The following is a 26,194-nucleotide window of genomic DNA, read 5'->3' as shown; positions in this document are numbered from 1 at the left end:
CTGATATGAATATATGAAGAGCTCTAAACAGGCGGATGCAGGGGGGTTTTAGGTCACAGCCTCACATCACTATCTTACAGTCGGACATCATTGGATGATAAGCATCATGTAACTCCTGTTTTTGTGGAATAATGTTTAAAAAATGAATAAAAAGAAAACAAGTTTGAAATAAACACAAGAAATGTGTGCCCTAATGAAAGGATAAGCGCTCGAGAGGAAACCCATCATCCCCATTAAGCCCCTATGCCCTACTGATAAATTACACAACCTCATTGCCCTTAGTGGCCACCGCATCAAAGACAGCGTTGCCACCTTTAGATGACACAGGCTCTGTTTATGTGAGGTAATGACAACGCTGATAAATACCTACCCTACCACATGGCCCCTTCTGGCCCCCACAACTCAAGCGTGTAGACCAATGAGTAGCAAGAGCCAGGACATCAGCTGGGTTGTCAAGTTGGAACCTCCCTTCACAGGTGTTTCACGTCAGGAAGGCTGGACAGTTAGCTCCGGCGTCCAGGAGCCACCTTCCTCCATGCCAGCTAGCTCCGCCCACCATGCCCACACGTGAAAAGAGAACGGATGATCTGTACACAGAGATGTTAGAAAGAGGAAACAGGGAAGGTAGATCCAGGGTGAGAAGCATGTGGTTTAGGCGCGAGCCTACCCCCGGCAGGGTCAGGCTGTAGACTCCAACTCTGCCCCCACTGGACAAACCCTAACCTTCAATTGTTGATGTACAGCTTCTGCCCTCATATCTTTTCCTTTCATTCCTCCACAGAGTCCCCAGGGGACAGTCAGTTCTATAAAATAACTATCTGCTGACTCACAGACCACAACACTCTGTCAGGCCTCAGGTTAGTGCAAACTTTGTCCTGAGGAAAACAACTTTTCCTCCCAAATCTACCTGCATTTCACTCTGTAGGTGACTTGACTGATGCCTCTTTGCATCACTAAAGGGTGCATATTATTAAGTTGGGGTCGGAGGATTGTTTTTCTTTCCATCACTTAATTAAAAATGCTTCATTGAGAATATTTGGGTTTCTTATAATAAATATATTTTAAGTCAAATCTGATTGTATGATGTTTGTTTTTTTAAATATATTCTATTGGGATCTTTTGCCTTAATTGGATAGGACAGCCGAAGAGAGACAGAAAATGTTGGGAGAAGAGAGAGGGGGATGACATGCAGCAAAGAGCCCAGGTGGGATTCAAATGGCTGCTGCGATGAGGACTATAGCCTCTGTATGGGGCGCGTGAGATAGGCCATCCGGCGCACCTTATGATGGTTTTTTTTTGTTTGTTTCTTGTGTCCTTCATTTAAAGTAATATAATTTACTTATAATTGAAAAAAGGATACCAAACCAAAGTAGGCAAAAAAAAGAGATTTAAAAAAAAAATCTTCATTTTAGCATTACAGTCTAAATATGCCATTTTACAGCTGTTTTGTGGCTCCCTTCAAAGCTACCAGACTCTTTTTTACCAAACCTGTAATTTTACCTCACAAAACATGGAAGCTGCTGGTTTATTGCTTCCTTGATCTTTAGGGATTGTTTTGTTTATTTGTTTGTTAAAGTAGGCTACATTTTACCCTGATATTCTGTTACAGCTATGCTAACCACCTTAAAATACCTGGAGTCACACCATAGGCCGGTAGGCAGCAGACTCACATGTCTGAATAGAATAACTGTTTTTGTCAATGGGAGTCTGGTGGCGTTGCAGAGAGTGAAGTAACAGCTGTTTCTGGTGAAAAATTAAGAAACTAAGTCTCTCAAATCTATTTAAATTGCTGAATTGTAATCCTCTCCCTCCTGTCACTTTCTTCATGTTTGTTGTAGTTCCATCAGCAGCCTCTAGATGTCGCTGCTCCTCTGTGTCTGACACAGATGCTGAAGTCTCTGAGCTGGTGGGACTGTTTTCATAGTAAACAGAGGGAAGCTGTCAGAAGCACAACAGCATGTTAGAGCACGTGCACACACACACATATACACACATACACACACATGCAGAGTCATAGTCGTGATCACACACACATCACAGAGCACTCTTTTTTTCCCTGTAAATTCGAGGTCAGTAGACAATGTGCTGACAGAGTGGGCACTTCAGCACACCAAATTGATTTATTAGTTTTACTACTCACTCATGACGTCACTGAACGAGTAGTGTTGAAGTCTCAATAAGATGTAAGCTGTGTGTCCATTAGTGATTTTAGTCTTTTCACACTTTGTACTGTGTGTTACTGTAATTAAAGTCAGCGTGTTTACAAAGCAGTCAAATATTTACCCCAAAGAAAACATTTAAATATGATTTTAAACTAGTAAAACTATTTTATGTAGGTTTTTAAATGTATTTTTAAAATGAACTGCACGTGTCGAATGATACACCTGCATGTTTAAATATCACAGAGTGAATTTAATTAAAGCAAAGAAAGCCACAACAATCCTGACTCACCTTTCACAATTCATGGGCCGCCACAGATAAATCAATGTATGGCAAACACTGAACGGGCTTACAAGCCGGGCTTCTCAGAGACACAGATAGCAGCTAATTGTTGCTAACATTTATATAAAATAATATTATAATGTGACTGCTTGTAAAAACTGGAGCTCAGACTTGTCAAGCAGTCTGTTGGTACAATAAAGCACAGAAAGATTATTTGTCTGATATTCACATGAAAAAAATCTCCAAAAGGCTCCAACAGCCCAAACCCAGAGGTTAAGTTCAGTGACTTCATTAGCTCAGGTGACACCTAGCAGCTCCCACCTGTCACTCAAAGAGGCCACGCCCCCTAATTCTACATCACTTTAAGCCTTTATATAACTTAAAACAGGTGAGTTATATTAAAATTCAGCCCATACTACTGTCATGAATAAAGAAACGAGCATAGAGACCAAAACTGTATGTACCAGGCTGTTCATTTTTTAAAATTCTGCTGTAAAGTTGAACATTTTAACATGATGCTCTATGGGGATTGACTCACTGCTGTGGACAGCCTCTAGTGGAGACTAGAGGAACTGTTATGTTACTTCAGCGTTGGACTTATGTCTCAGCTCTGGAGGTTGGCGCTTGGTCTGTTGCTGCCTCAAACAGTTAAGCTGTATTCACAAATGCACAAAACTTCCAGAAATTCTCTGGATGAGCTGCGTGGGTGAATGTAAACACACACATTTTTCGCTCAGACTTTACCACAATTTTTTTTCCTGTCAGTCCCCTATAGTAGATTTTCTGCGTGAGTCGATGTGAGAACACAATATTCAGAAAAGTTCGAGCGAGTGGGACAGGGGGGAGACTTTTATATCCAGCACACGACAGGTATGATCCCTATCCCTCCTACAGTGACAGTGTCTCCCCCGCTGTGAAGTGCATGTGTGAACAACTAACTTAGGAAGATTTCAGGCAGTAGCTCAGTCTTTGGGGTTTGGGTTGGTGTCCTGGTGCAGCAAAACATGGACGTTGGCCTGGTTGCTGGAGAGGTGAAACATGCTTTAGTTTCTTATTCTGTCTGTGTTATTTTAAATTGTGTGAAACAAAGCAAGGATTAGACACAAAGGCACAAATTCCAGCAAAGAAATGTACTCAGAATTATTTTTTTTTTCACATATGCTGAATGTTATTGTGGCTGCCTTTGAATATATTAGGAAAAGTTACACACACAACACACACACACACACACACACACACACACACACACACACACACACACACACACACACACAGTAACATGTGTCGGTGTAGACTTCCAGGTTTCTTTCCTGAGTGTTTCTCCTCCTCCGAGTTTCCAGTGCAGGAAACAGGAAGTGTGAGTGATTGCGGTGTGTCGTAGCAGCAGCAGCAGCAGCAGTTTGTGTGTGTGTGTGTGTGTGTGTGTGTGTGTGTGTGTGTGTGTGTGTGTGTGTGTGTGTGTGTGTGTGTGTGTGTGTGTGTGTGTGTGTGTGTGTGTGTGTGTGTGTGTGTGTGTGTGTGTGTGTGTGTGTGTGTGTGTGTGTGTGAGAGAGAGTGAGAGTGAGCAGGCAGTAGTTGAGCTGGGCGGACGGACCTCCCTCTCCGACTCCGGGAGGCTGTCCCGTCCACCCGGATGAGAAGCAGGCGGGCAGGGAGGAGGGCGGAGCTGTGAGAGCTGTCATACGGATATGTTTCATTTCTCAGACGGCCCCCCTCCACACTCACACACTCACACACACACACACAGCCAGCGACAGAATCTAACCGTTTAACCGCGACCACAGCGCCTGAGGAGCAGCAGGATGCCGGTGAAAGGCGGAGGAAGGCTGGCCTCTTACCCGAGCAAGAGCGACAATGTCGGAGTAAGTGGAGCCGAACAATCCGTGACACGTGTGACGTCACATTGATGTGTTTATTTCATAACTAAACGTGACCGCGCTGCGTGTCATGATTTTGCTTTCGAAGTGGAGTGTGTGTGTGTGTGTGTGTGTGCGCGCGCGCGCGTGCGTGTCACTCCAGTGAGTCTTGACCACGCTGTGAGGTGCGTGTCCGTCAGCCAATAGTCAGCCTGTCAGTACACCTGTTGTGCTTCCGGACAGCCAATGAGAAACGGCGTTACAAACGCGCTCAGCTGATATGTACTCTGCCGGAGTTTCTGGTTTGTTTATCAGGCTGAAACCTGAGAAAAGTGAGAGAAGTTCACTTTAAATCCAGTGTTAAATTTCCTTTGACACTGACTGTAATCCTGGAAGATTAACATGTTGGATTTGATGGGACTTCTCTGGAGATTAGAACAAGTAGAGCAGAAGAGGCGAGAGTGTGTTAGGAAAGTGATATAATCTACTGCAGGCCTTACATTACTTTTTAGGCAGGGCCAGATTTAAAAAACAAAAAAATGACGTAAATGTTTCCTTCATCAGACCTGTATGAATTCAAATAGTTAAGAACACACCTTTTTCATTTAAGAAGTAGTTTGTTGTTTCAATCATCACAATATTGCATTTACCATCTTCTTTTATTCCTTATAATTTTTTCTTAATCCTTTCTTCTTAACATCCTGTTTTTTTTTTATTCTATAAATATATACATCTCTGTTGAAAAATATTGAATATACTCTTCAAACTGCTCATAAAATGATTGATGTAAAATAATTAAAAAATGTCCTGACGAATTCACTTAACACAATTTATTGTATTAATTTTATTTTGGGGCTTTGTATGCCTTCATTTCAGAGAACGGACAGTAGACTCAGAAACTGGGGAGTGAGAAAGAGAGTGGGGAACGACATGCAGGAAAGAAGCAACGAGTCGGATTCAAACCCTAGGCCGTCCGCCCTTGAGGACTTTAACCTTTGTACATGTTGTGTGCGCATTAACCACTAGTGGGATAAGGAGTATGTGGATAATGGGACATGATACTGAGAGGTAGTTCAGATTTCGATATAATGTCCGAATAACTCTAAAAACTAAACACATCAACAACAATGCTTTACCACAGAGGCAGGAGAAGCACATCTGTAACTATGGCCACTGCTTTTGTACATCCACAGGAATTTTTTTGTGCAATTTCTGAGTCTGTAAAAATGAGCAGAGTTCCAGTCTGCTGACATGTGACTGTGAGTGCTGCACAGTGTGGTGAACATGAATTATTTTCTGCTGCTGTTACCTTATCTGTTGGGCAATCCTCTTTTGGGTTCAGGAGGAATGTATCCATAGATCGACATTCCTCTTAATGAGCCAGGCGTTTCTTATGACTCTCGAGTGCAGTGTCTCCCTTGAAGTTGTTAGCTGGTGGTCGTGCACTCCTTGCTTCACCAAACAGTAAATATTTTCACATATTTATTTGAATCTGTATCTCCTTTCTTTGTCGTAGTTTCCATCACATTCTGCCAAAAAGTGCACCCCGGATATAGTTTTTGTTTTGTGGCAGTGGGGCGAAATATAGTCAACGAAGATGGTGACAAGTTGGCGAGCCCTTGACTCTCGATGTGGGCTGTCTGATTGACGTCTGTCGCAGGCCGTGGTGACAGCCTTCTCTTCTATAGATAAAAGCCATGGCTTTGGGGAATCGAGGTGACTGTCCTGCACTTCGACAAACTAGAACCAATCAAATGCGTGACATTGTATACATTTACGGGACGCGGGACAAGTGATGAAAATGTTGTGCAGTCCTGATCAAAGCGGGGCACCTGCTCACCATAGATTGGCATGTTTTTAGGTTTGGATTCCTTTAATGTTTATCCTCAAGGTTCAACTTAAAGATGGCTGCCTGCAGTGGTTGCCTTCCAAGTACCCACATGCTGCTGATTTCGCTCTTTTCATTGGGAACAGCTCTGCAGAAAGATAAATTGACCTTCGTATTGGCACGGTAACCACGGCTAAAGCTAGCGGGCTCACAATAATTGAAGATAACCTGAGCAGCTACAGCTAACACATTCACTAACCTGAAACAGAAGGTTTGGAAAAAACCAAGGCATTCACTTTTCTCTTTCGATCGCTCTCCGCCGTCCGCGGTTTTTCTGTAAATGATGATGATGTCACGATTATCGATCCCAGGAAATAAATAAATCGATTTCTTAGAATCGTCCAATAGAATAATCCACCTACTTAAGTGAATAGACTTTTTTTCCCCTCCCCTAATTTATGCCACACTTTTCAACGGGCAGGAATGTCAGAAGGAGCTGCTAGCTGAGCTGCCACCAACATCTTTGTTACTGTCATCATGTCAGTTTTCATTTTCAAGAGTTTACTCATCTTTCTGTGATGAGAGATGATGAGAATAACAGCTCAGCTCATAGGTCAAGGTTGACTCTTGCTGTGTGTGTGTGTGTGTGTGTGTGTGTGTGTGTGTGTGTGTGTGTGTGTGTGTGTGTGTGTGTGTGTGTGTGTGTGTGTGTGTGTGTGTGTGTGTGTGTGTGTGTGTGTGTGTGTGTGTGTGTGTGTGTGTGTGTGTGTGTGTGTGTGTGTGTGTGTGTGTGTGTGTGTGTGTGTGTGTGTGTGTGTGTGTGTGTGTGTGTGTGTGTGTGTGTGTGTGTGTGTGTGTGTGTGTGTGTGTGTGTGTGTGTGTGTGTGTGTGTGTGTGTGTGTGTGTGTGTGTGTGTGTGTGTGTGTGTGTGTGTGTGTGTGTGTGTGTGTGTGTGTGTGTGTGTGTGTGTGTGTGTGTGTGTGTGTGTGTGTGTGTGTGTGTGTGTGTGTGTGTGTGTGTGTGTGTGTGTGTGTGTGTGTCCCCTTAAGGCTCCTTGTAGTCTGGCTGGTTGGGCCCAGTAGGAGAGAGGCTGTTCAGATTAATGGTCTTCCTTAATGCGATATCAGGGGGCTGTGTGTGTGTGTGTGTTTGTGTGTCCCTGGTGATCACATTAATGACTCTCTGACAGGCAGGTGCACTGTGAGAGCCTTCTCCAGTCCTCTTAACCTCAGCACTTTGACATTTAGTCCGCACTGAGCCCTCGTACTGTGAAGCATTAAATAGAAAAGTTTTGTCTTCCGAAGACAATTTCAGCTGTAAACACGCTCAACAGGTCTAAATGTGTTAACTGTTGAAGCCCCTGAGGTAGCAACTGAAGAGCAGGGAGAGCAAATGAAGAAGTGTGTGTGTGTGTGTGTGTACTGCACACACTGCACTGACACAATCAGCTGAAGCGTTGCTCGGTGAATCTAAAAACAGTCGAGCTGTCAGCTGAGGTGTGAGAGGTGAAAACAGCTTCCAGGAGCACACAGAGCCAATCTTTTTAAAATCTCTTCGGTAGATGTTTCCCCTCTGTTGATCTCAGCAGGAAAAGAAAGAGTATGCTTTTATTACGTTTAAGTAAATGAATGATGGAGGGTTGTCATGAAAAAATCAGAACAATATTGATATCAAACATCATTAAACGTTATCTAAATCTGAAGTCATAGATCGAAGTGCAACATTACATTTTGTTTCTAACCTTCTTTGTTACCGTCACGGCAAACACAACCCTGGGATTTCTTACTGGTCTTCCAGGTGTCTGCTGCCCGTGGCACAATGTCTCACAGCTGCCAAAGCTGAAGTGAGGGAGACAGACCTTACCTGTCGCAGCCTCGCTTTGACACTGCGATGCGTCGCTCTCTGGACCAGCTCTCTCTGCTCGGCTGCAACGCGTTCTCCACCGTGTCAGATGACAGTTCGGCATTATGACATGAACTAGTGATTAATAAAACAAGAGAAACTTTTACAAAGAAAAACAGGGAAGCAATCAAAAGTCTCTCGTCCAACCTCCTGCAAAGTTAGTCGATCACAGTGACATTTTCCTACTTGCACACCTGACAGCCACCGCTAATCCAAACGTTGGCTCAGCCGTTGGCGGTACGACCAGGCAGGAAGGCCCGCCCCCTCTCCAGCCCAACAGCCATGCAATACAAACCTATCAGCTTGTTGTTGTTGCTGTAACAATACTATCTACCTACCTCGTAGGCTATGCAAACGCTTCCTTTAGAGCCCGGCTGGATTTCTTTCCCTCACTTCTTCTTGAATCTTTTCGGGGTTTTGCCAAGTGGCTTCTCATATTACCTCGTATTCCGCAACGTGTAGGTCACCGCAGTCTTGCAGTGTCTGCATATTGTTTGTTGTTTGTCTATCACCTTCTCATTTCCTGACTCAGGGAAACCAAAATGCTTACACACATTATATTTAAAAGCAGCAGAGTTTTTAAAGCTTTAAATAACTTAATAGAAATAATCATTCTCCTCACTGATGGTCTCTTTATTATGTCTTATAGAAACATCAGCATTCATTTGAGTCTGTTTCATATCCACATACAAATACATTATTATTAACTGTAAAGATGAGTTTAGCCTGCAGGTCCGGAGCTGTCACTGAAAAACCACCAACACCTCCGTCTGATCTGTAACACTGCACTCCCATGATGCACTGGGGCCTCATCATCAGCTCCTCTCTGTTTTCTCACTGATGTCAGTTCAGGCTGAGTGACATCACAACACACACACACACACACACACACACACACACACACACACACACTGGTACAGTCACACACTGACACGCTGTATGACTGAATACAGAGCAGAGATTAAACAACAGATATCTGTTTCTTTATGCTAACGCTGACAGAGGACAGATCTGACCTTTGTTTACATTGTTAATGAATATGTAACTAAAGGGTCACACACTGCTGCACACACTTATCAGTAAAGAGTTATGTAATGCTTTATATACTGTATCTTTAACATCTGGAGGTGTGCAGGAGCAGTGAATACAACCTTGTTATCAGACGACACCTTACAATGAAGCAGCATTTTAGAAAAAGATTTTTCCCCAACAGATCAGATTAATGAAGAGATTAAGAAGTTGATTCAAGCAACAGAACAGAACAGTTTTAGTTTGGTTCCTACTTTCCATTAAGCCTTTTAGTCACATTTTAGACATTTTTACCTTTTGTAGATCTAGTCAACGCAAACTCGAACCATTTTAGTCCAGACTCAGTCAGTAAGAGAATGAACTTTATTTGTCATGATGACTTTAAGTCAAAATGTTTTCTCTTTTTTTATTATTATTATTTTGATTAGCCAAATAGTCAAATGAAACACTCCCAGGAAACTTTAGAACTTTTAATACGAACATTTTAGCATAAAACAGCAACATATTTAACTCATTAAACATCTTTGTATACATTTATATAAAGGGAAGTCTTCTCTTTTTCAGATGACTAATATTATGTTACTAACTCACTCACTGCTTGTTCTGACTGTCTTTACCTCGTGACGTTATCACATCAGCAGATACTGAATGTCCGACAGTCCGCCCCAAACATTTAATGTTAATGAAAACCCAACATCGTGCTGACAGAGTTTTTATCTTCAAAGATCTATTTCTATATTGTCATCAACTCGTCTTCGACATGAAAACGATCATTGAAGAACGTCATATTTTTCATAAACAAATGAACACTGAACCAGAAGAGATAAAACTTCCAATCATTTCACTCTAAAAGAATCTAAAGTAAGCTCTTCTGTCTTTCTTCCTTTGTTGTTTGAATATCATTTTGTACAGATTGTTCCCGTGTCCTCTCTCTGGGGCCCCAATCCTCCATTTTTCTTTTAGTTGCTATTGAAGAGGTCTGAGGCACTCGGAGTGTTATGCATGAAAAGTCTTTAATTCATCAGGGCTACACATTCATTAAAACATGCCAACATGTTTCAGCCATACAGGCCTTCATCAGGGCAGGTACAAACAAGGACACGCCAGAAGAAAAAAAAAATAGTGAAGGTTCCTGTCATAATTTCCCGAAGCCGGAGGTCATCTCGTCACAGATTTAGTTTGAATCCTAACCAGTAGAAAATGTGTTAGATAATGCAGAATGACTTTTTGATTTAGCTGTGGATACATTTTTCTGTCAGATGTTATTTAATTAGTTAATTAACTTACTTTGACTCGCTCTCCTGTGTTGTCCACCCCAGGGTGCTGCGTGTCTGAGGGGCTTTACGATGAAACCCAATTAAGGTGTAATGTCTTTTAGATGTGTATCTGATTGTCTTTTAAGAGTGTGTGTTTAATTGCAAATGTTTTATCAGCTCTGTACTCCACATTTTGGCATTAGCAACCTCCTGATTCCCCCCCCCCCTCACACACACACACACACACACTCACACACACACACACACACTCACACTCACACACACACACACACACACTCACACACACACACACACACACACACACACTCACACACACACACACACACACCGTATGCACTCACAAAGACTCATTCTAATTAGCACGCTCACATCGGGGACACAGTATAAAAGATTGAGTGTGTTTGTGGCTGGAGAATGGGCTCTTGTTCTTGTGTTTCTTTGTAAATCTTTTAGGCTGCATAGTCGTCGTCGTCGTCGTCGTGTGCAGCAGGGAGTCCCAAACACGGCTCCGCGTCTCTTATCTCCTGAACTCTGAGTCCTGAAAAGTTTGCAAAGTTCTTCAGAACATGTTTTATTTAAAGGTTTAAAATAAGAAAGCCTCAGGGTCCTGAAATCAGCCCACTCATGCACATGTGTGTGCAGCTGTTTGATTTCATTTCTCCAGTCTTTTTGTTTTGAGCTCAGTAAAGATTTTAAGTTGATTGAATTTAGATATTTTATAGCTAAGATTTATCATAATAATGTTAACAAAATCAGTTACTGAATTTTGTGTCCTTTGACTTCCAGTGTGGAGGCTTTCTTATCAAATAAAAACAAAAACACAACCATATGCAAACTTTTTTTCGCCTGCTTGACTTAAAAATAAATGACATAATAGTTTGCGTTGAACGTCTGCAGATACTTTACATTTCTGTCGTGTTTGACATGTTTGACATGTTTGACATGCTCTTCTCAGGTTTGTTTATTTCAAGCATGGCTGGTTTTTCAAAGTAAAACCAGGACAGTCAACACTAACCGCACCAGAGACATAAATAATGTGCAGACTGGATCAGATGAGCGCTGTGCAGTGATTTTTGTTTCATAAGTCAGAACTTCCAGGTTTCTGTGCAGAGCAGCAGCAGAGCTTCACCTCGCTGACCTTTTTTTGTTGATGTATTAATTAAAAGAAATCTGACAATGTTTTGCATGTTTACATAAATGTTGACTTCTTACCTCACCTTCTAGTTGTTTTTTATCAGAGAAGTTTCTTTATTTTCAGTCCGACTGACCTTTACATAACGGCTGTTTGAGCGTTTAGTAACTTGACATGATGATTGTATTTTTTTTACTGTTGTTGATGTGAGTTCAGAACAGGTCCAGTTATTAGTATTTTTCTAGTATTCCCTCCTCTTGAAATATCACTGGAATAAAACACTGCATGTGGCTGATGCTGTCCCACACTGACCACAATGTTTTTAGTTTGACCAGAGCTGAGTTTGTCCAACAGGTGACTTCCTCTGCCCAATAAAAACCTCTTCTCGGAACCTTTCTGTGAAAGAGGAAGACCGTTAACCACTAACAGACAACACTGATTAAAACAATAATTCTACTTTAAAGAACATGAGAGTTTCTGCTCCATCCTTACACTGATCACTTGGTTTGTCTTTTTCAAGGCTGTTTTCCATTATAGCCACCCAGTGACTAATTTTAAAATATCCCAGGCCAATTTCTTTGTTGATGTTAGGTCATGTCCAATTATTTTTTAGTGTGGTACTTTAAAGGCTGAAGGAATTCAAAATGACTCCAGAAGCTACTTGGAAAAAGACTTTTCTCATGGTTAAGCGACCACAGTAAACCACAGAATCACTGTTTAACTCCTTCTGTGCTCAAACCTCTGAGTCCTATCTCCGTCCTGAATGAAGCTGGAGTGTGTGAGATGTGGAGTGACAGTCCTTTCAGTCCTCCAGCTCCGTCTTCTCAGACGTTATTTTAAGAATGTGGAGTGATCTGAGCGGGAGGGGGCGGGGCTCAGGACACTGAACACAGGAAGTGTTGTTGTTTTTCACGGGAATAACAACCAGCACTTCAATCTGAGGACAGAGCAGCGTGTGTGTGTTTTTAAAAGTGTGTATGTGTTGCTGTGTTCGTGACTGGCAGTGAAGCAGAGTGCTGAGGTGGATTTGCTAAGTGGCACGTCTTGGTAGTTGCATGACACCCGGTCGTATCACTCCCCCCCGAGCGGCCAGAAAGACTGCCGGCTCATCAGCTGAGGAAGAGCGTGCCAACACGTCTTGTAAAGACTCATCATGTCCACTCACTCAGGCTCTGTGTGTGTGTGTGTGTGTGTGTGTGTGTGTGTGTGTGTGTACACAAATCATTCTAACACAACCAGACCGTCCCGTCTAGTGAAGCTTTATAGGATGAACTGTGCAGCATGAAAATGATTGGCTGACTGTTTGCATACACACCTGGAATGTAATTGAATTGCTGTTCATGTACTTACACAGAATGAGCATCAACATTTAGAACAAGAAATAACCGGTCAGAACAAATGAAGGTGATCAGCAGAGAGGATTGTTATGAACATTGAGAACGGCACGTTTTTACATGATATCATTTAATCTGTTTAAAAACAACAGAAACATCGTAAATAACCAATAAAGTGTCACTCACAGTTTCCCACAGAGTGACACGTTATTTAGTGAATATATTTATATGCTTAACGCACACGGTCTAAAACGTTGCCAATGTCTGTGTGTGATTTATTCTGTGTGCAGGAGTTTGCCTACAACTTTTTGGTTATTTAAAACATTGACTTGTATTGTTGTTGCTGCGGTATTTAAACAGGTACTGATATCATTTTACTTTCACACTATTGAAGTTTAAAATGTAGGTATGACAACACTGAAGCCTTCATGATATCAACATTGATAGTTTCATGAAGCATCCACAAACATCTGTGAAAACAATCCTCCATGACTGTTAGAAAGAAACAGCTAGTTTTTCTAACCCACAAAAAACATCTACAGAGACTTCATAAAATAATATGTTTATAATTTAATCTATTTTTTTAAATACTTTTTTAGATTCTTATAAAGTTTACATTATGAAATTTGACTTGACAGCAGATACATTTTTTTTTTTTGGAATTCAAATTTTTTTTTATTGAATTCTTCAGAGGCATGAACACACTTAAGTTTCAAGGATACAGTAACCCTTAGTTTACACAAATCGTGGAGGCAGACCTCAGTACACAGATCCAGTGAACATAAACAACTACAGCAGCAGGCTAGAAATGAAAAAGTAAAAAAAAAAATACATCAGGTGTTAATATAATTATAATAGTTTTAACAAATAATACTCGTCACAGCAGAGACAAATCAAAAATACATCAGAATGGTGATCCTTTCAGGGATGACTTAATCTGTAGTAGTTCCACTGATGATTTATCATGAAGGTGTTCTTAATGCAGGCGTTAAAACAAACTGTCCGAGTAGTTCTGAAGGTCAGGGGAATGAAACAGTTCACTTTCAACGTTCACACAGTTTATGGAGCATGTTTGTTTACAAGTTAAAACACACGAGAGGTCTCTGAAGCCAAAGAGTCAGAGCTCTGGTTGTTTGGAAATGAATCTGCTAGTGTGTGCTATTTTGGTCACATCGTTGCTCTCCATGCACTACAGGATCTAAAATGTGTCCTCATGTGTGTGCTCTCTGACATTTTCAACATCTGTTGAGATTTTAAACATCACTTAGTGCTGGCCCGGCTTAAATGTGACCTATAATCAGAGGTCAAGGACGTGTTTAACAGAATCTATGCCTGGCACAAAGATACATCCCCACAGCTTCAAAGCATTCTTTTTAGAAACAGAACTTTATTTCAAATCCAGTTTTCTGTTTTAAATGCTTTCTGTCTGACTTCACATGTGCACATTTGTTTTATTAGACCAGTTTTAGCATTCTGTTAAAGTCACACACACACACCTCCTCCTCAGAGAGCAGCTCTGCACCAATCCTGCTCCTCCCTGATGTTAGCTTGGGTTTCAGCAGAGCTCCACGCCCTCGGCCTCTGAACCTTTTCCCCCGGCAGGCAGAGGGGCAGATCCAATAAACACACACACACTCAGAGGGAGATATAAACACACACTGAGGAATTTTATCAGTGGGCCACTCCCAGCAGCTGCCTGAGCCCGGGTGGCACGGATCCTGGTGGTCAGGGAATATTTGAAATATCTGGAAACTTTTAAGGAGTGACTCACACAAAGACCTAAATCAGGTCTCTGGGAAAGTAAAAACTAAAAATAATCATTTGAATAAGACTTAAGATTAATTATTTTCCGGTATAAAAGTGGTGAGCTGTAACTGAGTGTTCATTTTGAGTCTCTGAGTGTTAAAATAGAGTTTGTAAAGTTTAGCTGAAATCAAAATAAGTGCAGTTATTAAACTGATTTAGTTCAAATTGGGTCGACTGATGATTAAATTCTCTAACTTCTTGGTAGTGGTCGTCAGTGGCAGCTTGTGCATTATTCTCGAGGAGGGGGAGTCTTGCTCAAAGAAAGGTCTTTGCTGTTAGCTTGATGCTTAAGCATAATGGAAATTGTCGCTAACAGAATTAGCATCAAGCCCACGGTTACATTAACTTATTTTTTACCACAGAGTATTCAGTAAAATAGACAGTTTATTAAGTTAAAAGATGTTAAGTTATCTTCTTAGCATCTCTACTGTCTGTAACTCTACAGGTGATGTCATTTAGCCCAAATGATCAGGAAATCAAGGGCAGGACGTCTGCTATGGACATACAGAGGTTGATATTCAAAGTGATTCAAAACAGAGTTTGAATCAATTTGAATATATTCATGTATTTTTTTTTTTTTACAAGGGACCACAATATTAAACATAAATGTTGCCATTGGATGCATTGTACCAGAGTTAGCTTAGAGCTAGTTTATGTCCGCAGTCCCTCGGCAGGACACAATTAAAACATCTCGTAGTAATAAAACATCAATAAAAACATAAACTAGTGGAGTATCCCAGAGCGGTTGACTACATCACACACACACACACACACACACACACACACATACACACACACACACACACACACACACACACACACACACACACACACACACACACACACACACACACACACACACACACACACACACAAACTTGTAACTGTACTTGATGAATACAGTAAAGCTGATAAGCAAATACACAGAACATTGTCAAATTGACCTGCTAAACTTCTGCTTCATCATAAATGTAGCATAAATAAGTGAACAGCCTCAGAGAGAATCTGAATCTGTGATAAAGGTTGATTAACATGATGAATTTGAGGACAGAGAATCAGAATAAAGCTCAGACAGAGTAAACAGCAGCACTCCTTCTATCTGCTGTCAATGCTTCTTGTGTCTGAACTCTCGGTGTGAATTCACCGCTTGGAGGAGGTTTGTGTCTGTTCTTTGAGGTTTATCTCTCTCCACACAAGTCTGACTCAAAGAGGAGAGATGTGAGATTAAAGATCTCCGGGGAGCTGATGGATGTTTTCACACTGAATGTCAGATCCTCCCAGTGTGACACACCAAGCCTCTTTGAGAGTAGATAACACATTTTAAAACTACACTGCACTGCATGGTTCTTTACTCAGGCTGCAGCTTGTGTGTGTGTGTGTGTGCGTGTGCGTGTGCGTGTGCGTGTGTGTGTGTTTGCATCTGGCCTTGTTCCTGCAGTACAGGTTAGGTTTGTGAGTTTGTGTGTTATAGATTGTTGTTTGTTGTCAGCGATCAGGAAGGAGGAGACGTTATCTGTGCAATGACAGGAAGAGGGAGTGATGGTTTACATGCGGCTTCCTGTGGTCCAAGACTCTTTTCTCCGTGTTTCCTCCCTGAGTCCTGAGGCCACGACCCGACCATGAACTTTGTTTACACCACGACACACACACACACACACACACACACACACACACACACACACACACACACACACACACACACACACACACACACACACACACACACACACACACACACACACACAGGCACATAGAAACTCACTACATCACTTCTTCTGCCTCCGGCGTTTAGTTATCAGATGTTTAAAAGTTTAAAACTGGTCTTTTTGTTCCAGCTTGTTACATAATCAGAGGTTAAATCTGACCGAGACACTGAGGAGACTATCTGCCTCTAAAACATGAAGATTTCCTCCAACATAGTTCCTTTTTTGGGCATTAAAATCGTTAAGTAAAACATCTTTACCATATCATAGGTAATAATACCCACTGCTTCTTTTTCACTTTTCAAGATTGAATCTTTCTTCATGTCGGTGCTTTTTTAAATCTGGTGAGTCATCTTCACTGCGAATCTGATGTTTCTTTCTGTACTGCATGTTCAACCACACCTGCATAAATGACTGTGTGTGTGTTTGTTTGTGTGTGTCATATGTAAATAAGGGAGTGGTGAGTCATGTTGTTGTTCCCACAGCCCGTCCAGTGTCAGAGCTGAACTTATCTCTGCTCTGCTTATAGACACATCTTTCAGTCAGTCAGCTCTAATTCATCATTTACATTCATATTTTAATTATTTTCATGAGTAACTAGAATATATTTATGATTGTTTATATATTGCATCAGAACTTTTGTTGGATACATTGCGTTCATCAAGACGATGATGATTCTTGAGCAAAAATGAGAACAAATATTTTTCCAGTATGGGAACATGTGTGGTAAAAATCCAAACATCTGTAGATTTTACGTTTTTATATATCAGCTTTAATGTCTGAACATCAGAGAGTTCAGACTCAACTCACAATTCCATTATATCACAATGTTCTCATTTTTTACAAGACATGAGATCACGGTCGATTTATGAATAAATACGTTTTCTTCAATTTCAATTCTCTGACAATAAAATGCTAAATATCTCTTTTCCTCATTATTCTTTGTTAATATAGGATTAGTAATACTTTTAATATTAAGGTTGTATAATTAGGCTACTTATTGAACAAGTGACATGGACGGCGTCCTGTAGCCTGTTCCCCATACGGAGTTGAGTAGACCAGCAGTTGATGATTTCTCCCATCTTTACTTCTGAATTACATTTAATTATTTTATAACCGAAAGACAAAACTCAGTTTCTTGGTCGCTTCAGAAGTTAGGCGCTCTTGTTGCAACCTTGTTGTTTCTTGTTGAAACCAGGGTAGGTCAGATAAATGCCCCAGTATACGCTACTGTTTCCTTTCTTTGTTTTCCAGGTATAGCAAAATTAGCTTTCTCAAAATGAAGGTAAGAGCTTATCCCAGTTTCTGAAATGAGGATATGATGTTTACATGCACAAACACGAAAACTTTAAACTTTTAACAACCCGATCAAAACCAAGATATTCACATCCACGTAAACCCACTCATTGATAACAACCTACAAAGAGACCTTTTTGACACTTTAGTTTATATTTAAAGAATTTTAAGATAAATTCTAAATAATTATTGTTTTATATTGAAAGTGATGATAAGGTTAAAAACAAAACTTCACATGATGTAAAAAAAAGTATTCCTTTTTATGTTCCTAATGAAAATAATTACTTTATTCTATACTAAACGTGAAAACATCATGGCACATTCAGATTTATCTAAGATAATGTCGACACTGCAACTTTATCTGCTGTATGCTTCAGTACCTTGAATAGTGTGAAGATTTAGCTTTTATCTTTTTAGTGTGACGTGTAAGAACAGGAATGTTGAAGTGCAGTCATTTGATGCTGCTGCAGTTTTAAGAGTATTTTTCCCACAGATGAACTGTTATCAACACCTCACCGTACGAACAGGCCTCCACAGAACAAAAAACACAAACAGAACAATGACGGCGAGTAAACAGAACAAAGTTCAAGTTTCAAGCAGCCTACAGTTGTGCAAAAAAAATGAGGCCTTTGGGACTGACTAGCAACGTTCAAAAATCTGGATCAGAGGTCATGATGAAGCTGCCCGAAACAAACTAACAAAAAAGTCAAACTGATACTGTTTGATAGCATGTGTTTAAAAATGTACCATCTCTGTCATTTGAATGATCGATGGTAAAAGTACCACAGCTTAACAGAAACTGCAGCTGTTCAGACAGAAGAGAGAGAGCTCTGTTACTGTGTTTGTGTGCACAAATACGTTGGCAACACTTCAGTACTGAATGGTTGCCAATGTATTACTTCAATTAAGGGCAGTGCAATTTTTTTGTAAATTATAACAAGAAATTTCCCAAATTTTGTTCCCTGTTGATGTCAAACTGGTTTCGGTATTATTTAATCTTGTTATAATTACATTGAAGTTTAAAAAAATGTGGTAGGAAAAATCAAAAAACAAGATTTAACTGAACAGATGGAAAGTATTATGTTCCTCTGGGGTTCTGTTCTTTAAAAAAAAAAAGATTTTATAGATGAGTGTTATTTAAAACAGATCACTCTGAAATCTCTGCAGCTGTTTTCCCAGGAGAAGTTTTACTTCAACATCCAGTCATCCTGTCATGACCTGATTATAATCTGAAAATGAAACACTGTAATTACAGAGAAATAACAGGAAGAACACTTTACAGAGCTCTCTCTGTGTGTGTGTTTGTGTGTGTGGTGGATGAGTGTGTGTGTCTGTGTGTGTGTGTGTGTGTGTGTGTAGGATATCATCAGTGAAGTGTCGTCTTTCAGTCGGTCCAAACAAACAGATGTGACAGAAGATACAGAACCCTCTGGAATATTTTGATATCAATTTGAAACACGTTTTTCAGGAAGTAGAGATGGCTCTTTCCTGCGGTTAATGTCATTATGAAGCGTGTATTCTTTGTGTGTACTTTGTAGTATGAGTGTTTAGTGTTACTGTGTAGTAGTGTGTATCGTGTGAGGGAAGTGGTGCAGAGGAAGCTGCTCTGAGGTCAGAAACAGAACAATAGCTGGACTGACTTCCTCCTGGAAACAACACGGGGAGGAGGAGCTGAACTGGACATGTGTTGCATTCAAATGAACGTGTTTCTATTATCATACCCAACATCCAGTTAAAGGATAATACTTTAAAAAAAAATACATTTTGGGGTCTAAATTTGTAATTTTCTTAAGTTGATTATTTCAGGGGACGCTCCGCCTCCTGATCCACTGTGCTCTTTAGCTAAGACTCACCGTGGATGCTGTAAGAGTAATTCTGACACATTCATCAAGATTTGGCTGCTATAGTGAGCTTCTCCACCTCCAGACCTGCGCTGCTGACATCCACACACACACACACACACACACACACACACACACACACACACACACACACACACACAGATGCAGGTGCAGTGAGAGAGGAGTGTATAAATAGCAGCAGCATCATTTGTCATGTGTGAGTCAGGTATCTGCAGCCTCCAGCTCGTCACTGATGAGCTTCACACTGCTGCACACACACACACACACACACACACACACACACACACACACACACACACACACACACACACACACACGAACACACACGCCCAGTCGTCAGGGAGACAGTCGGCTGTTACAGAAACAAATCTGTTTTACTGAAAACCATGTGTGTCTGCTGCAGTCATTTATAACCGAACCTCTGTTTCCTGTAATCAGACTGTATCAAGATACTAAGAGACACATCTGTATGATAGAAAACAATGACAGGTTTGTCTCTTTCTGGCCTTTTTTTTTTTTTAAACCAAAATTTTCGGGGCTAGATGCATATGTGAATACACCCCAACTTTACCTGGGATATTTCCTTTTTAGTGAAGTCAGGGTGAGCTAATATGAGAACACAGCAGATTTTCTTTTCTGTGCCCGGCTGCAGAAGTGACAGAAAGAGAAGTTTCATTGATGTTTTTTATTTGAACCAAGTTGATTTCCTTGTAAACTTTGTCCCTTCTCCTTAATTGAATAGTGTTTTATTTATTTTAGCGCCACCCTCAGGACAAATTTTGAGCAGGAGAAGAGAGACTTTTTGTAGCTCTCTTTGTCTCCTCACAGACTTTATTGTTAACAGTTTGTTCTTTGTCTGATCCCTTGTGGACACTCTCTGTCACTGTGATGTAAATCAGATATTGTTTCTGTGCGTTCATACATTTATGATGAACAGATTCTTAGACAGTAAGCAGGTCAGCTGCCTGCTTAATGAAGACTGAATTAATGAGAACACAGAGCAGCAGAGACAGACAAACTCCGGAGTGAAGGATGCTGATCTAAATAAAGACGAGTGTGTTAGACAGAAGAAGGAGGCTCTTTGTATGAACTCCCGCTCTGCTCAGAGGAGAAACACTTACTCCTGCTCAGACGATGAAGAGCAGAGGAGTGAGGAGGAGATGTCTTCATTCATCTCAATCCTCTGCTGTGAGAGCAGCTGATTTAACACAAAAAGAGATGACTGTTATCACTCAGAGAAGCTAAAGCGAAGTGCAGATCTTTGAACCAACCACAGTGTGTGCAGATGGTTTCATGGAGATTAAAACAAACTTCTAGGGTTTTGTTTGGTATCACAAATATTAAGACATTTCTAAAGTCATCATCGGTTCGATAACTCCCAGAGTGATCCCTCACTTCTGTTGTGCTCAGACACACAAACCATGAACAAGCCCTGAGCTAATGTTGTTACAGGAGCTGCAAAAACGTGTCATTTATTTTTCATCACCGTCTTCTTCAGAGTTGTTTCCGATTTAAAAACAAGTCAGTCCAAAATGTTGATGGAGGGAAAACCTGCAAATATATACTGATGTTTGTGTGATTTAAGAATTGTGGATGCTTTCAAACCTTTTGATACCACATATTTAAAACGATACAATCTCTGTTATTTTAATGTTTGATAGTAGGCTATCGAAAACTACAGGAGCTTTAAAAAAAACCTGTCATATTAAGTCATATTTTTATCCAAAGACTGCAGTGAGAGAAAGAGAGAGAAAGCTGTCCAGATTTCACAAATACATTGAGAACGTTTTGGTACCATGGATTAGTGCATTTTTAGACAGCTTGTGGGAGTTTGCCATCACTCATGGTCCTCCATGCATGTGTGGTAGTGACTGTGTCTGCAGACACCCTGTCCTCTGCCTAGATTTGAAAGATTTGGTTGATTCTGGACCTTTCTAGGCAGGGAGTGGATGTGTTGCCCCACGACAGGGTGCAGAGGAGTTTAGGAGTGGATATGACAGAGAATGGGAAGCGACAAGCCGGCGCCAAACAACGGCGGTTAGCTTGTGCTAGCTTGGTAAATCATCATGCTTTTCCATTACAACCAATGTAGCATTCTCAGATAGCTGCAAGGTACAAGCAATAACTGAACACGCTGACCCTGCAGTGGGTGTGCGCTTCTGGTACGAGCCCAGTAGGAGGGGCCAAATTTCAATGTTGTGTTTACAAGCTGCAACGAACATTGCTACTGACTTTCCTTTAATATTTGATTTAAAGTTGTTCAAAAAAATCCCAAAGCTCTCGTGTGTTTCTTCAAAATCCAACAAACTTGAAATTGTTTTAGTGTCTAAAGGCTGTGAAAGGAGATCATTAGTATACTTAGATACCAGATACAGAAATTCCCCAAATCCGTAAAAGACCAGCTTGCCCCCCCTCACATACACACACACACACACATGCACACAGTAGTTTGATCGCCCAGTGTTGACCCGATCCACTTCTTCTGTTGTTTGTTTTCTGTCTTATGTTAACACAGCTGACTGCAGGCTAGATGGGACCAGTTCCCATGACCTCGTACACACCACTGTGTGTCAGAGTCTGTGTGTGTGTGTGTGTGTGTGTGTGTGTGTGTGTGTGTGTGTGTGTGTGTGTGTGTGTGTGTGTGTGTGTGTGTGTGTGTGTGTGTGTGTGTGTGTGTGTGTGTGTGTGTGTGTGTGTGTGTGTGTGTGTGTGTGTGTGTGTGTGTGTGTGTGTGTGTGTGTGTGTGTGTGTGTGTGTGTGTGTGTGTGTGTGTGTGTGTGTGTGTGTGTGTGTGTGTGTGTGTGTGTGTGTGTGTGTGTGTGTGTGTGTGTGTGTGTGTGTGTGTGTGTGTGTGTGTGTGTGTGTGTGTGTGTGTGTGTGTGTGTGTGTGTGTGTGTGTGTGTGTGTGTGTGTGTGTGTGTGTGTGTATCACTCTCTCTGTGTGTCAAGAGTGTTATGAGTCTGTGCACATTTCTGTGTGTGAGTAAATGACTGTGTTTGTGTGTTAGATGGTGTGGGTGGGAGTTTGTGTGCCTGTGTGCTTTCAGGTCAGAGTTTTGTGTAGAATCATAATATGTCCATTGTTGTCAGTGTGTGTCTGTCTGTGTGTGTGTGTGTCTGTGTGTGGCTCTTTTGTGAGCCCCTCAGGCTGACAGGCTGCAGCCTCACATGTATGCAATGCTCTGATAATTACCCAGTTTGCTCGATCTTTGTGCGGTTTTATAACTATAATTACAACGTTTGTGTCATAAGCCAAACTAAACTGGCAGGAAGCATTGATTCAGACTCTCAATGAAACATTTCAGTAAAACCATGAATCACTCTGGAAGGTAGGGAGGTAGATGCATTTTACTTTGGAAGCAGACAATTATATAAAATGTTTTGAATTCAAATCAAATCCAACTGTGGATTTGGAGAGTGGAGACGCACACCACATGCACCATTACAAAAAAAGGTAGAGATGTGCTAAAAGCCTCAGTTTCCTATTTGTCAGAGAAAAGGAGCAGGTTTTAGGAAACGACTGATAGTTTGACAACAAGTAAGAGTTTTTTTTTTAATAACAGATGTCTCTTCAGATGGTTTGCGCAACAGTAGATCTGTGTGCAGTGAACCTGTCATGATGTCAGAGTTAGAGCCCTGCAGGGCGACCTTCACCTCCACCCTGCTGAAGGTCGTTTAACCTGAACATCAGAGTGTGCTGCAGTGGCAGCTGTCAGAAGGCTCAGTGTCTGCAGACAGACACACACAGACACACACACACACACACACACAGACAGGCACACAGACGGCTGGATATGCACACTTGATGTTTTATATTTCCTGATTTATTTGTCAGAGGTTTTTATTGTTCTGCTCTCCGCCTGTAGCCGCCCCTCCACTTCAAAGCTCACGCATCATTAGAGGTGTGTGTGTACAGTAGATGCTGACCTACTCCCTGTTTACAGCAGTGCACATTAGCATGACGCACACACATACTGTACACACCAGCAGCTGAGGGTGAGACAGTGTTGAAATCAGTCAGTGATGGATGTTGGTGAGTCATGGCCTTAATGTGGAAGAGTGTTCATCACACCTTCTGCAGTTATCTTCATTAGCGTCTCTGCTGGGTCACATCGCTGTGGCTGTGATTTAAACTGTTCATGATGTTAAAATAAAAAAGAGAAGTTGCTGCTCTGAATACAAAACATGTAGTCTGTTTGGCAGTGAGCTGCAGGGCTTTGTGCTTTGTAATAATATAATGCCAGTCCTCCATATGAGGACTACCCAGAGAGAAAAAAAATCAAGTCTGCAGTGGCTCTGCTTTTTCACCTTTAAACATTTTTTTCTTATGTAAGGGGTTGAATATCAAATAGACAGAAAAAGTGTTTAAAATTTAGAGTTTCCCTAGTAGATTTTTTCAGAGTAGAGCAGTGAAACAGGCCTTAATGTCTGCAACATAACCGTTGATGGATCAGAGTGTGTCCACTCCCAAGAGCCTTAGACTGTTATTCCAAAGTGTCCGACAACATTACAGAAAGGGTCCCTACAGAGATAGACTTTTTCAGAGTTAAAGAAGAAGAGGATGTTTTAAACAGGAACAGCTGTTACATCACTCTCTACAAACACACCAGACTACATTGACAAAAACAGGAATTTTCACCTTGCCGAACACTCAAATTGCTGGTCAACTGCTGCCTCATTTGGCTAGTGTTTTTGTGGATCAGTGTTTTTTTGATTACAAAATAATCATTAAAAGTACAAAATTATAAATCAGCGTGAGGAAATAAACCGTCCCAGGTAGAAGTAGACCAAACACCGTCATGTTCTGTGAGGTAAAGTCCCTGCTGGAGTCTGGTGGCTTTGAAATACAAAATGATCATAACAGGTATACTTTGATTTTCACTTGAGTTGTATGGAAGTTTGAAATTGTGGTTGACAACCCTATTTCCAAGACTAACCAAAAGTAACTTAAAGACAGAGCGGTCTCTCAACATGGGGCAGTTAATGCGTTCAGATGTTTTGAATGCAGCATTCTTACACTTACACACTGTGGAAGATTGAAGTGAATCTCTGACTTCATGTTCAGGACCTCCAAACCATTTTTAAAAATGAGACAGAAAATCTCACAGTTCATGTGATTAACAAGCACAGCAGCTCATTGTCCTCTGTCGCTGTGAATGTGTTCACTTCTACTGTGATACATCTGGACAGGCAGAGACACTGGGGAGGCGTTTGTTTTCATTGTGAGATTCAAACTTGTTTCAGCATTTTTCTATACTACTCCGCACTCAACCTCAGTTCTGTAGAAGTCCTTGTTCATACCAAAGGACTATGACTTGTGGGTTTCTGACCTCCTGACCTCTCCTGTGGCGCCCCCTCTGGTCAAACTTCATATTTGGTTAGACTCTAATAATAGTGACATCATCGGTTTATAGTTAATTCAACTCGACACTTGAACACTGTGGCTGTGGTGAGTGCGTGTGCTTCTAGGTGACGTTGTGAATGCAGAGATGACCGTGTTCGGTTTAACAACATATCTGGAAATATTCACAGGGTGTGAATTAACCGGCAAATAAAATAAAGATGAGCCCGTTTTGTCGGCTAAACTGTTAAACACAATCCCCCTCACTTATCGGCAACAGCATTGCCAGTCAGTTAAACAAATTATTAAAATTTTGGTAATTGATGTTGGTCAAATGTAACGCTCAAACTGCAAAACAAAAGGCAACTAGCCAGGAGTGTAGCCATAGACTGACCTGCTGTAGCTGTGGTTAATGAGCCTTCTCTCCTCTCCTAACAACCTGGATGCAAACAAACACAGTGAACCAATGACTTCTCGTAGGAGCAGCGTGGTCTGTCAGTATTTTGATTTATAAAATGGAGATAAAGTTGTATGCAGGCTGTGTCAGGTTGAACTGGCATATCGACCAGAGCAGTGAGTAACCACATTCAGAACAGGTGTGTGGGCGAAGCTGCAGTGAGGACCTGAAGGCTGGTTGTGCTAGCACTGCTAACGTTAGCCACACTCGGAAAATCAAATTGTTTGTCCTCCGACAGTTTTAAATAAATTGAGACTTGTCGGTTGAACAGAATTAAAATTTCCATTTAACTGACCAGGATGTTAGTCAGCTGGGATCATCCCTATAAGAAACACATGATCCAGCGGCCTGATTGCACGGAAAAACAAAATTTGGAAATTTGCTTTTCCTTTGATCTTAATAGAGATAGACAAAGTAGACAGTGATCTCTGTCTTTCTCTCGCAGCAGCTTGTGGTTTAAATATGACTGAGGGGGGAAAAAAACAAAGCTTCAGTACTTTTCCATACAATGGATCATTAAAACGAAGATTGTTACAAAATGTTATTGAAACTTTGATAGAAAGTGTTGCGCAGCAGTCCCCTCATGCACACAGTCGGCTCTCTCTCACAGTCTGAACCTCTGAGTGGTTTCGTCTCTCCGACTCCTCCTCGGCTCGTCCTCGGCTCCTCATGTCGTCTCCTCTGCAGCTGATCGTCCTTCTGTGCTCTGATGTGGGCTTGAAAGGTCACGGTGTGAGATAGAGAATCCCATTGAGCTTCAGCCTCTCTGCTCCTCTTTGAAGATTAAACTTCCATTTTAATGAAAGCCTTCCTTCTCACTTCACTCCCCCCCTCCCCCCTCATCTCTCTGCACACTGTGGGACTCAGGCTGAACTTTACAAGCTGCTCCAGTTATTGAGACTTTTTGTGAGAAAAGTATCTCTCACTTG

The 26,194-nt window shown here is 41.2% G+C and overlaps 1 protein-coding gene across 1 annotated transcript in view; it reads left to right on the top strand.

Moving 5' to 3' along the window:
* The first annotated feature begins 3,858 nt into the window (after positions 1–3,858).
* Positions 3,859–26,194, top strand: part of LOC132973855 (tight junction protein ZO-2-like) — a 75,853-nt gene continuing 53,517 nt past the window's right edge. Inside the window, exon 1 of the mRNA XM_061037486.1 lies at positions 3,859–4,304. Within this exon, the coding sequence (XP_060893469.1) occupies positions 4,245–4,304 (60 nt within the window). The 5' untranslated portion in view covers positions 3,859–4,244. The remainder of the gene's footprint in view (positions 4,305–26,194) is intronic.

The sequence above is a fragment of the Labrus mixtus genome, chromosome 5, assembly GCF_963584025.1.
Source record: "Labrus mixtus chromosome 5, fLabMix1.1, whole genome shotgun sequence".
Lineage (NCBI taxonomy): Eukaryota > Metazoa > Chordata > Actinopteri > Labriformes > Labridae > Labrus > Labrus mixtus.
The sequence above is the reverse complement of the archived record's forward strand: the minus strand, read 5'-3'. Positions and strand labels throughout refer to the sequence as shown.